General features: G+C 43.1%; 1 protein-coding gene across 1 annotated transcript; it reads right to left on the bottom strand.

Moving 5' to 3' along the window:
- Nucleotides 1-1,627: 1,627 nt before the first annotated feature.
- LOC139470431 (uncharacterized) lies at nt 1,628-2,044 on the bottom strand. The gene has a single exon (XM_071252840.1). It carries the CDS (start codon nt 2,042-2,044, stop codon nt 1,628-1,630), a length of 417 nt encoding a protein of 138 aa, XP_071108941.1.
- Nucleotides 2,045-14,086: the final 12,042 nt, after the last annotated feature.

Genomic DNA, 14,086 nt, shown 5'->3' with positions numbered 1-14,086 from the left:
CAACGCCTAGTGTCGACTAACATCCAGTTTCAGAAATGAAAATATTTTATCTTTAGAAAATATACTAAAAAGGAGCCCAGATACTCTCTTCATTTTCAGCCTGAAACAGCATTAATCTAGACTTGCCAACTATTACAGACTTGCATGGGCTTTATTGGATATATTTGTTTCAAGGTTTGTATGACTGCGACCACTGTGATGAGACTAGATGACAGGGTTGGGTGATGTAGGGAGGGTTGGGTGATGTAAGGAGGGTTGGGTGAAGTAAGGAGGGTTGGGTTATCTAGGGAGGGTTGGGTTATCTAGGGAGGGTTGGGTTATCTAGGGAGGGTTGGGTGATGTAGGGAGAGTTGGGTGATGTAAGGAGGGTTGGGTGATGTAAGGAGGGTTTGGTTATCTAGGGAGGGTTGGGTGATGTAAGGAGGGTTGGGTTATCTAGGGAGGGTTGGGTTATCTAGGGAGGGTTGGGTGATGTAGGGAGGGTTGGGTGATGTAAGGAGGGTTGGGTTATCTAGGGAGGGTTGGGTTATCTAGGGAGGGTTGGGTGAGGAAAGGAGAGTTGGGTGATGTAAGGAGAGTTGGGTTATCTAGGGAGGGTTGGGTGATGTAAGGAGAGTTGGGTTATCTAGGGAGGGTTGGGTTATCTAGGGAGGGTTGGGTGATGTAAGGAGGGTTGGGTTATCTAGGGAGGGTTGGGTGAGGAAGGGAGAGTTGGGTGATGTAGGGAGGGTTGGGTTATCTAGGGAGGGTTGGGTGATGTATGGAGGGTTGGGTGATGTAAGGAGGGTTGGGTTATCTAGGGAGGGTTGGGTGATGTAAGGAGGGTTGGGTGATGTAGGGAGGGTTGGGTTATCTAGGGAGGGTTGGGTGATGTAGGGAGGGTTGGGTGATGTAAGGAGGATTGGGTGATGTAAGGAGGGTTTGGTTATCTAGGGAGGGTTGGGTGATGTAAGGAGGGTTGGGTGATGTAAGGAGGGTTGGGTGATGTAAGGAGGGTTGGGTGATGTAAGGACGGTTGTGTGATGTAGGGAGGGTTGGGTGATGTAAGGAGGGTTGGGTGATGTAAGGAGGGTTGGGTGATGTAGGGAGGGTTGGGTGATGTAGGGAAGGTTGGGTGATGTATGGAGGGTTGGGTGATGTAAGGAGGGTTGGGTGATGTAGGGAGGGTTGGGTGATGTAGGGAGGGTTGGGTGATGTAGGGAGGGTTGGGTGATGTAAGGAGGGTTGGGTGATCTGGGGAAGGTTGGGTGATGTAGGGAGGGTTGGGTGATGTAGGGAGGGTTGGGTGATGTAAGGAGGGTTGGGTGATCTGGGGAAGGTTGGGTGATGTAAGGAGGGTTGGGTGATGTAGGGAGGGTTGGGTGATGTAGGGAGGGTTGGGTGATGTAAGGAGGGTTGGGTGATGTAGGGAGGGTTGGGTGATGTAGGGAGGGTTGGGTGATCTGGGGAAGGTTGGGTGATGTAAGGAGGGTTGGATGATGTAGGGAGGGTTGGGTGATGTAGGGAGGGTTGGGTGATGTAGGGAAGGTTGGGTGATGTAGGAAGGTTGGGTGATGTAAGGAGGGTTGGGTGATGTAAGGAGGGTTGGGTGATGTAAGGAGGGTTGGGTGATGTATGGAGGGTTGGGTTATCTAGGGAGGGTTGGGTAAACTTGGGAGGGCTGTGTGATCTGGGGAGGGTTGGGCGTTCTAGGGAGGGATGGGTGATCTGGGGAGGGTTGGGTTATTTTGGGAGGGTTGGGTAAACTAGGGAGGGATGGGTGATCTGGGGAGGGTTGGGTGATCTTGGGAGGGTTGGGCGTTCTAGGGAGGGCTGGGTGATCTGGGGAGGGTTGGGTGATCTTGGGAGGGTTGGGCGTTCTAGGGAGGGCTGGGCGATCTGGGGAGGGTTGGGTGATCTTGGGAGGGTTGGGCGTTCTAGGGAGGGCTGGGTGATCTGGGGAGGATTGGGTGATCATGGGAGGGTTGAGCGTTCTAGGGAGGGTTGGGTGATCTGGGGAGGGTTGGGTGATCTGGGGAGGGCTGGATGATCTGGGGTTGTTCATGGTGGACATGGACTGGGTGATCTAGATCACCCGTACTTGGTGGTTTCACAAATGTCCATGTCCACGTCTTTTGCGGAGTTATGCGACGCGAGTAACACAACCGATGACTCACAGCTTAAGAACCAAAGAGAAGGACGGGACCCCACAATGACTTAGAATCACGTTACATTTACCAATTTAATTAAGGTGAGCGCGACGTCGAACCGAGTCACGTCAATACGTGTTGTCTCACACGACTCGGAAAGGAGCCAGCACCGCAATCGTTTGTCACTGACTACGAATATCAAGCCAACTAATTCCCCTGTATCGCTTTCCACAACTAAAATAACCCCACCATCTCGTCTCCATGTAGACGAAAATACCATTTTCATCTTTTAATTCTCATCCCGTTCGTACTGCCGTGGCACCGTCCATATTACATCCCAACACATTACTTTCTCCTCAATTACATCATAACCATGTCTTCATGACAATTTCGCGTGCACGCGATGAGGGTAATCAAAGGGGGGACTCGGACGTGGACGCAGAACAATCACCCCCCTGCCCCCTCCCGTCATCACTCAGCCACATGTATGACGTCACGCACTCCAGATCACGCCGTCAAGAAACGGACACCAGCCCAGTGGAAAGTTGAAAGTCATGGGCCATTCAGTCGGATATCCCTTGCAAACAATTTAATTAGATTTCGCCCCTTGTTATCAATATTTATACGAATTAATACGATCTTGTCAGGAAAAATGAAATTGCTTGTCCAGGCAGAAACGTTACTCAAATCCGATTACGACAACTGTTCCAACATGGTTTACGGCATGTCGCAAAAAGGTTATTCCAGCTTAGTAATTTCAGTTCCCACTACTTCCAGATTCCTGCGCTCAAAAACTGGCTAGTATTGGAAATTTGTTCCATCAAGCAGCCATAATGAAGCCCGTCCATCAGACGGCCACTGCGTGTAAACAGTGGCAATGCATCTGCACGCCGTTGGGCGCCACCCTGCCGCCATGCTTGTCACGGATGTGGCGTTTGTTCGACCGACGGACGACACGCAGTGCCACTCTCAGCGGCTGCAGCAGCGAGGACGCGGAGCGATGACGGCATCGACACGCCAGCATGCCATTGATAGGGAACGTAGACTTGACTGAAGACCCTTAGTGTTGGTAATCAGTACTGAAGCATGTCGACATACGTGTTCAAGTCCTTTGACTTCCAGGAGTTCTTTGTACAGTGATAAATATTCACGACAATTTACCATTCCCTCCAAATACTCAGTCTTGTTGGAGAATTAAACCAAATGAAGTTTCACAACATCTCAAGGGACTCAGCAATGGGTATTGTTAAGCTTGTTGAAGGCAGAGGGCATGTCTACTGACCATCTTTGACATTTGGAAATGGACTACAAGTTGTGAATAAATGAAATGTGCAACTCAAAAGAAGTCAAAGAACATCCCATTTTTCATGGCATGATAGTGAGCGACTGAGCTGGGTTTAACGATGCTTTTAACAGTATTCTAGTTATATCACAGCTTGTCAGCTTAATGTGGGAGGGGGGCGGTCGGGTAGCCTAGTGGTTAAAGCGTTCGCTCGTCACACAGAGGACCCGGGTTCGATTCCCGACATGGGTACAATGTGTGAAGCCCATTTCTGGTGTCCCCCGCCGTGATATTGCTGGAATATTGCTAAAAGCGGCGTAAAACCATACTCACTCACTTAATGTGGGAGGAAAAGGCAGGTCTTAGACGTTTACCACTTCGGTGAAACCCACGAGCACGGGCATGGTGCTGACAAACCCAGAAGCATAATCTACATCCACCCACGTCATGCTAGATTAACTATATTCACATGGAAGAGTTTCCTTCTTTCGAGACCCATGAAGATCTGGGGTAGAATAGGTCTTCAGCAACCCATGCTTGCCACAAAAGGTGACTATGCTTGTCGTAAAGGCGACTAACGGAATCGGGTGGTCAGGCTCGCTGACTTGGTTGATGCATGTCATCGATCCCAATTGCGTGGATCGATGCTCATGATATTTATCACTGGATTGACTGGTCCAGACTCGATTATTTACAGACCGCCGTCATATAGCTGGAATAAAACCAGACCAAACCAAACCAAATCGATATCCTTCTTTCGATATGTATACCCGAGGTCCGTCTCAAGACACTTACAGAGGGTCACTTCGTCCCGTACACTGCTCGGAACTAACCTTTACTGTTAAGTAATCGGAAACATGGGGATTGATATGGGAATTGTTTCAGGCGGGTTCCGAGGGTCATTTAGGTCTTCTGTGCCGGATATAGGGGATTAGCTTTCCATTTAGGACAACCCAGGTCTTCTGTGCCGGATATAGGGGATTAGCTTCCCACTTAGGATAACCCAGGTCTTCTGTGTCGGATATAGGGGATTAACTTCCCATTAAGGATAACCCAGGTCTTCTGTGTCGGATATAGGGGATTAACTTCCCATTCAGGACAACCCAGGTCTTCTGTGTCGTATATAGGAGATTAGTTTCCCATTTAGGATAACCCAGGTCTTCTGTGTCGGATATAGGGGATTAGCTTCCCATTTAGGATAACCGATGTCTTCTGTGTCGGATATAGGGGATTAGCTTCCCATTTAGGACAACCCAGGTCTTCTGTGTCGGATATAGGGGATTAGCTTCCCATTTAGGAATACCAAGGTCTTCTGTGACGGATATAGGGGAATAGCTTCCCATTTAGGATAACCCAGGTTTTCTGTGTATAACCCCAAGGATAAGCTTTCCATTTAGGATAACCCAGGTCTTCTGTGTCGGATAAAGGGGATTAGCTTTCCATTTAGGATAACCCAGGTCTTCTGAGTTGAACACCAAGGATTAGCTTTCAATTTAGGATAACCCGGGTCTTCTGTGTCGACACCAAGGATTAGCTTCTCATTTAGGATAACCCAGGTCTTCTGTGTTAAACGCAAAAGGATTAGCTTCCCATTTAGGATTACCCAGATACTCTATGAAAGACACCCCTTCTGTGCCCCTTCTGGTATCGAGCCTAGTCAGTTTGCGTGATGAAGGATCTTTGATATGTGTCGTCGGCTTTGAGGTAATGTGAGAGAATGTGAGTGAATGCGCTTTGAACTGTATATGGTGAGAATGGTGCTGACAAACCAAGAATCATAATCGGGGCGAATCTGGGAATCAAACTCGGAACCAACGGATCATAAACACCGAGGGCCGGATCTCTGAGCAGAGAATTGTGACAGTGCCTCAGGCGACTTTCTCCTCCTGCCCCTGTGCGAAAGGGGGCGGTCGGGTAGCCTAGTGGTTAAAGCGTTCGCTCGTCACGCCGAAGACCCGGGTTCGATTCCCGACATGGGTACAATGTGTGAAGCCCATTTCTGGTGTTCCCCGCCGTGATATTGCTGGAATATTGCTAAAAGCGGCGTAAAACCAAACTCACTCACTCACTCACCTGTGCGAAAGACAACTTTCCTACAAGTACATGACTCCAACGTCCACGCAGAGACATAAGTACAACCAAGTATTGGTTTGACACATAGTTAATATATATATTCAAGGGTCAGCGCTCGTTGCAATGCAGTAAGGAAACGCATGGAAATTGTGATAATTAAAGTAGAAAACCAGGTCAAAAATCTCATTAATATTTTCATGTGTAATCTTCATTGAAATTCAAGTTCAATCCAACGCTTAGCGTCAATGACATCCGAGCAGCGAGATTCAATCAGGACTTTTGGATGGCGATAGGGGCATCAATGATCTGTGTCGCCCAGCGTTAGCCTACCGAGACGATCTAAGCTGATTGGATTCCATTGTTACATAATTAAAGCAATAAAGATCACGGTCGAGGGCCACCAGACTGGCTGGCTCCAGGATCCTGGCCATCAAAGCTGGCGATTGGTGTACAACCAGGATTAAATATTGCAGATGGTTCTAGAGCGGGTTCAAGTGATCTGAAGCAGGGCCATTTAATTACAGCCATCCGCAGGGCCCTAGGGGCAGGGAGAGGCATCAGTTATGCAGTGTTTAGTATTAAGCAGAATAATACATAGCGAATGGTATTTTTATTGAATTATTGGCTTTACGGATTTTTTTTTCAAATAAAAGTTTCGAAGCTTAACCGGTAATAAGTATTATCGGTCGAATGAGATCAGAGTTGTAGCGAACAAGTCAAGTGAATACAGTACCCCCTTCCCCTCCTGTTTTCATTGCTAGAAGTACTTGAAGACTCGGCCAGAATGAGAGAAACGGTCTCCAGGTTTTGTTCTTTTCTCAGGATCTGCATATCCGTCAACCAAGTAGAAAATAGGTAAACGTTTAAGTTGCTGAATGATCTTGGTGTAATTTACGCTAGTAAATCAGTAGTAGCTGTTATATTCATGTTGTAGAGGTTGTAGTAACAGTAGTAGCAGTAGTAGTAGCAGTAGTAGTAACTGTAGTAGCAGCAGCAGTAGCAGTAGTAGTAACAGTTGTAGCAACAACAGTAGTAGTAACAGCGGAAATAGTAACAGTAGTAGTAGTAGCAGTAGTAGTAGCAGTAGTAGTAACAGCGGTAGTAGTAGTAGTAGTAGCAACATCAGTAGTAGTAGCAGTAGTAGTAACAGCGGTAATAGTAGCAGTTGTAGCAACATCAGTAGTAGTAGCAGTAGTAGCAACATCAGTAGTAGTGGCAGTAGTAGTAACAGCGGTAATAGTAGCAGTAGTAGCAACATCAGTAGTAGTAGTAGCAGTAGTAGTAGTAGTTGTAGTACTAGTAGTAGTAGTAGTAGTAGTAGTAGTAACAGTAGCTTCAATTGTAGAAATGGCAGTAGTAGTAGTGGTGGTGGTAGAAGTATTAGAAGCAGCCGTAGGAGTAGTTGTGGTAGTAGAAGTAGTAGTAGTAGTAGTAGTAGTAGTAGTAGTGGTGGTGGTGGTGGTGGTGGTGGTGGTGGTAGTGTTGGCGGCGGTGTTGTTGTTGTTGATGGTGGTGGTGGTGTTGTTGATGGTGGTGTTGGTGTTGGTGGTGTTGGTAGCAGTGGTAGTAGTAGTAGTGGTGGTGGTGGTGGTGCTGTTGTTGTTGATGGTGGTGGTGGTGGTGGTGTTGTTGTTGATGGTGGTGGTGGTGTTTTTGATGGTGGTGGTGTTGTTGTTGATTGTGGTGTTGTTGTTGATTATGGTGGTGGTGGTGTTGTTGTTGATGGTGGTGGTGGTGGTGTTGTTGTTGATGGTGGTGGTGTTGGCGGCGGTGTTGTTGTTGATGATGGTGGTGGTGGTGTTGTTGATGGTGGTGTTGTTGTTGTTGTTGATGGTGTTAATGGTGTTGATGGTGGTGGTGGTGGTGGTGTTGTTGTTGATGGTGGTGTTGTTGTTGTTGATGATGGTGGTGGTGGTGGTGTTGGTAGCAGTGGTAGTAGTAGTGGTGGTGTTGGCGGCGGTATTGTTGATGGTGGTGGTGGTGGTGGGGTTGGCGGCGGTGTTGTTGTTGATGGTGGTGGTGGTGGTGGTGTAGTTGATGGTGGTGTTGGTGGTGGTGTTGGTAGCAGTGGTAGTAGTAGTGGTGGTGGTGGTGGTGGTGTAGTTGATGGTGGTGTTGGTGGTGGTGTTGGTGGTGGTGTTGTTGTTGATGGTGGTGGTGGTGGTGGTTGTGGTGTTGTTGTTGATGGTGGTGTTGGTGGTGGTGTTGTTATTGATGGTGGTGGTGGTGGTGGTGTTGATGGTGGTGGTGGTGGTGGTGATGGTGGTGGTGTTGGTGGTGGTGTTGTTGTTGATGGTGGTGGTGGTGGTGTTGATGGTGGTGGCGGCGGTGTTGTTGATGGTGGTGCTGGTAGTGGTGTTGCTGTTGATGGTGGTGGTGGTAGTGGTGTTGTTGTTGATGATGGTGTTGGTGTTGGTGTTGGTAGCAGTGGTAGTAGTGGTGGTGGTGTTGGTGGTGGTGATAATAGTAGTAGCAATAATCGTTTAAAGGGGGCAGCATAGAGATGTGACTACCGCAGGTTAGCAACACTGAAGTGTATTTGAAGGGAACTCAATAAAGAGACGACCTGCATACCTGACTCACGCTCCGCAACCTCGCCGGGACAACCAGAGACAGTCGACTGACACGTCCATCTTGACAAACATGGCGTGAGATGAAGCAGACAGTGTGTTAGAGTAATTCAACATACCAGATGAAAGGGTTTCACAGAATAATCCATAATAAAATTGACTTGGTCGCGAGAAAAAAACACCTTAGATTTTACGTTTTCGCAATTTTCTTTGATTATTCATAACATATTTTTACAAAACATATTTTTGGCATTCATTTTCTTATACCCACTGTTTGCACTGTAACTTGTAAAAACGTATTAATTATTTTTTTTAGGTTTGTTCACTACTGAATAGAGATTGAATGAAGGACCTGCATCTACAAATAGATGGAGTTGAGCTGTCCTCCGCCCCCGTCAGACCTCGCATAACGGGACATTACCACATGTATCTTCATGTCTTCTTCAGCTAATTTCAGCTGGCTTGAACTGGCGGGAGACCATCTGGGGATCACGATACTGTGGCTGCTGCTACTACGGCTAATAATAATAATAATAATAATAATAATAATAATAATAATAATAATAATAATAATAATAATGATGATGATGATGATGATGATGACGACGACGAGAATAATAATAATAATAATAATAATAATAATAATAATAATAAAAGCCTGATCTTGACTTTTTTTTATAAATATAATAAAATAATTTATATCATTGAATTTTCTGTCCCTTTTGACGCTTATGGGATTGACAAGATTCGTGAAAAACATGGCAAATATGCAGACCTCGCTTTCGAAATGTCACGATTGCATCTCAAGTACCAAGTTGTCCAACTCCCCATTGTTCTCGGTGCCTTAGGTTTGGTACCTCCCAATCTGTTGACTGACATTGGGAGAGTACCCGGGTTGGCTACCAGGAACAGTGTTGGGGAGTCGTCACATTCTCCGAAAAGTTCTCGGTGGGTTCGACTAAGCAGCGCTTTCTGGGAGAAGTCCCATTCGCTGTCTGGGCTGCGTGTAGAGGGGGCAAGGGCACTGAGCTAATGATGGGCCTAACCAGCCTGACTGTGTCAGGATCACCCAAACCCTCTGTGCTGCATTTTTTATTGTAATCTGTACATAATGATAATAATAGAAAGAAGAAGAGGAAGAAGAAGAAGTGGGAAAAGAAAAATGCTGATGCTGATGGTGATGCTGATGAAGACGATGCCGATGGTGACGGCGACGGTGTCGATGCTAATTAATGATGATGTTTATTCTAATCTCGAGTCCCCCACATGGGTACAATGTTTGAAGCCCATTTCTGGTATCCTACGCCGTGATATTGCTGGAATTTTACTAAAAGCGGCGTAAATCAAAACTCACTCACTCACTCTATTTAAATCCGGATGCCCGCGGGGTACTGGACACTTGTTTAAAGCAGTCACTAGTCAACAACCCTTAAAAGTGACGATTGGTCTTAGTTAGAGGTTCGTCATGGACCTGTTAAACATTAATGACTATCACAAAAGCAAAAAAACAAAAACGTATACACCTATGTTTTTGGTGGCTAAAACTGAAACAACACTAACCAGATATGCGATGGTGACACGTTTGATAGTGGTACAAAACTTGTGTTTTGAACTTTACGTTTGCAGTGTTTCGGCGATTGTATTCAGTCCAGTAAAGTTTTGATAACATTTGTAAAATTTTAGTCAAATCTTATTTTCAAGTGTAACACATTTTGGGCAGAAACACAACAGGAATGGACTAAAATTGTGTATTTCAAAGTGTATAAGTACAACAGAGAACTTGGCGTTCGGTTACAAATTTTCTCGCTTAGCTCTAAATTGAAAACGGAATATATTTATCGCGTAGATCACGGCTCCATATGTTTTCTTGCTAAGAGTAAACCCCCAGCCACTTTACTGGGAATTAGGCAGATGAACGGAGACCTGTCAAATCAAACCCAAATCTTTTAAATTGGTACTCAAAGCACCAAAAAATGACATTTCCATTTTAAGTATCGTTCATCATTGTGAAATATACTTGTTGCAAGTACTTCCCGTCATGCTTTGTGGCAGCAGGAATGACAGATACCATCGTTCAATTTCCGTTCATCAAAGCACGGCATGATTAATCCTAATTTTAATTACATCATGGTCCGACAGAAGCTCTGTATCTGTGGATGCGATCTCGGAAGAGGGAGGGGAGTAGTTCCATTTCTTCTGCGCTATCAAAGGGTATATTTCTCTTTAGGCGGATGCGCGATATTACAAGTCTCGGAATACTCTTTTATCAATGCTGGCGAAGACTCTGTGTGAGAGATGATGAATGTCCTTTCATGATGATCGCCTGAGTACAATGTAATTTTCTATTTGAACGCATGTGCATAGATAACTATTATTTGAGACAAATAGGTTTTTTATTCGTTGAATGTGATTTACTTGAGAGGACCTTTTACAGAGTCGACGTGTACCAGGTTTATTAACCCGTGTAGATTGGGGGTTAGAATTGGCCTTCATGCTTGTTGTAAGAGGCAACTAACGGGATTGGGTGGTGAGGCTCACTGACTTTGATTCATGTCATTGAATTCCAGTTGTGTCGATCGATGCTCATGATGTCAATCACTGGATTGTCTGGTGCAGACTCGATTATATACAGACCGCCGTCACATAGCTGAAATAATGCTTAGTGCGACGTTAAACAAACAAACAAGATCAAGTTTATTGTTTTGCGAATGCGTGAGCGTGTTTGAGTTTCCGCCACCTCTAGCCGTATTTCAGCAATATCTCGAAGCTAAGAATCTACTTCACAGATTACGGACATGTAGGACAAAACTAGGACACCTTGCAGTGTTTCATGAAGAAGTGTAACAAAGCACAACCTATTCTTGTAATTAGGTCTTATTTCCTTACCTAGCAATTGTCTTAATACTAAGAACATTTCTACCTTAAAGTATGGAGTTACGATCTTCTTAAAACTAAGATAACTCAGTAGAGCACGTCTACCTTGAAGTATGGAGTTATTATCGTCTTTATGATAAAATCACTCTGTTGAACAAGTCTACCTTTAAGTATGGAGTTACGATCGTCTTAATGCTAAGATCGCTCTGTAGAAAAGGTCTCCCTCAAAGAATGGAGTTATGATCGTCTTTATGATAAATTCACTCTGTTGAACATGTCTACCTTAAAGTATGGAGTTACGATCGTCTTAATACTATGATAACTCTGTAGAACATGTCTACCTTTAAGTATGGAGTTACGATCGTCTTAATACTAAGATCGCTCAGTAGAACACGTCTACCTTGAAGTATGGAGTTACGATCGTCTTAATACTAAGATCACTCAATAGAACAACTCTCCCTCAAAGTATGGATTTACGATTATGTCAATACTAACATCACTCTGTAGAACAAGTCTACCCCAAAGTATGGAGTAACGATCGTCTTAATACTTAGATCGCTTTGTAGAACAAGTCTACCTCAAAGTATGGAGTTACGATCGTCTTGATATTAAGATCACTCAGTAGAAGACGTCTACCTTAAAGTATGGAGTTACGATCGTCTTAATATTAATATCACTCAGTAGAAGACGTCTACCTTGAAGTATGGAGTTACGATCGTCTCTATGATAAAATCACTCTGTTGAACAAGTCTACCTTTAAGTATGGAGTTACGATCGTCTTAATACTAAGATCGCTCTGTAGAAAAGGTCTCCCTCAAAGAATGGAGTTACGATCGTCTTAATACTAAGATCACTCAATAGAACAACTCTCCCTCAAAGTATGGATTTACGATTATGTCAATACTAACATCACTCTGTAGAACAAGTCTACCCCAAAGTATGGAGTAACGATCGTCTTAATACTTAGATCGCTTTGTAGAACAAGTCTACCTCAAAGTATGGAGTTACGATCGTCTTGATATTAAGATCACTCAGTAGAAGACGTCTACCTTAAAGTATGGAGTTACGATCGTCTTGATATTAAGATCACTCAGTAGAAGACGTCTACCTTAAAGTATGGAGTTACGATCGTCTTAATACTAAGATCACTCAATAAAACAACTCTCCCTCAAAGTATGGATTTAAGATTATGTCAATACTAACATCACTCTGTAGAACAAGTCTACCCCAAAGTATGGAGTTACGATCGTCTTGATATTAAGATCACTCAGTAGAACAAGTCTACCTTAAAGTATGGAGCTACGATCGTCTTAATATTAAGATCACTCAGTAGAACACGTCTACCTAAAAGTATGGAGTTACGATCGTCTTGATATTAAGATCACTCAGTAGAACACGTCTACCTAAAAGTATGGAGTTACGATCGTCTTAATACTAAGATCACTCTGTAGAACACGTCTACCTTGAATTATGGATTTACGATCGTCTTAATACCGACATCGCCTTGCAGAACATGTCTACCTAAACGTATGGAGTTACGAGTGTCTTAAGGATAAGATCGTTTTATTTAAGAACAAGGGACTGTCCGTTTTTCTCAAACGTTTCTCCAAGATCCATATTGTGACACATTCGTCAAACAAACAAAATCCATCGCATGACCTATTCCTCATATACGAAATCCTTATTGCCAAGTGTTCCTCATGCAAGAAATCCCGATTGCGATATATATTTATACAAGAAATCCCGATTGCGATATATTTTTACAAGAAATCCGGATTGCGATATATATTTATACAAGAAATCCCGATTGCGATATATATTTATACAAGAAATCCCGATTGCGAGATATATTTATACAAGAAATCCCGATTGCGATATATATTTATACAAGATATCCGGATTGCGATATATATTTCTAAAGAAATCCTGATTGCGAGATATATTTATACAAGAAATCCCGATTGCGATATATATTTATACAAGAAATCCCAATTGCAATATATTTTTACAAGAAATCCGGATTGCGATATATATTTATACAAGAAATCCCGATTGCGATATATATTTATACAAGAAATCCCGATTGCGATATATATTTATACAAGAAATCCCTATTGCGATATATATTTATACAAGAAATCCCGATTGCGATATGTATTTATACAAGAAATCCCTATTGCGATATATATTTATACAAGAAATCCCGATTGCGATATATATTTATACAAGAAATCCCGATTGCGATATATATTTATACAAGAAATCCTGATTGCGAGATATATTTATACAAGAAATCCCGATTGCGATATATATTTATACAAGATATCCGGATTGCGATATATATTTCTAAAGAAATCCTGATTGTGAGATATATTTATACAAGAAATCCCGATTGAGATATATATTTATACAAGAAATCCCGATTGCGATATATATTTATACAAGAAATCCCTATTGCGATATATATTTATACAAGAAATCCCGATTGCGATATGTATTTATACAAGAAATCCCTATTGCGATATATATTTATACAAGAAATCCCGATTGCGATATATATTTATACAAGAAATCCCAATTGCGATATATATTTATACAAGAAATCCCCATTGCAATATATATTTATACAAGAAATCCCGATTGCGATATATATTTATACAAGAAATCCGGATTGCGATATATATTTCTAAAGAAATCCTGATTGCGAGATATATTTATACAAGAAATCCCGATTGCGATATATATTTATACAAGAAATCCCGATTGCGATATATATTTATACAAATTTATAAGAAGTCCTTATTCTCACATATTCCTGAAAACAAGAAATCCTTATTGCGACATACTTCTCAAACAAGAAATCCTTATTCTCACATATTCTTCAAAACAAGAAATTCTTATTCTCACATATTCCTCAAAACAAGAAATCCTTGTTGCGACATATTCCTGAAATACGGAAGTTTATTGCCACATTTCTTCAAGAATAGAATACAGCTATAACTTAATATCAACAGGTGTTTAATAACACAGGTAAACAAACGGAAATACTTGGATTAAGTCTGCTTGTCAGGACGCCCAAATACGAAACTGAATTTAGATAAACATGCAGACCGGCCATTGGCGACACGATGACGAGGGTCGAAACTGAACAATCTCAT

The sequence above is a fragment of the Haliotis cracherodii genome, unplaced genomic scaffold (assembly GCF_022045235.1).
Source record: "Haliotis cracherodii isolate W230 unplaced genomic scaffold, xgHalCrac1.p SCAF_20, whole genome shotgun sequence".
NCBI classification, from domain to species: Eukaryota; Metazoa; Mollusca; class Gastropoda; order Lepetellida; family Haliotidae; genus Haliotis; species Haliotis cracherodii.
The sequence above is the reverse complement of the archived record's forward strand: the minus strand, read 5'-3'. Positions and strand labels throughout refer to the sequence as shown.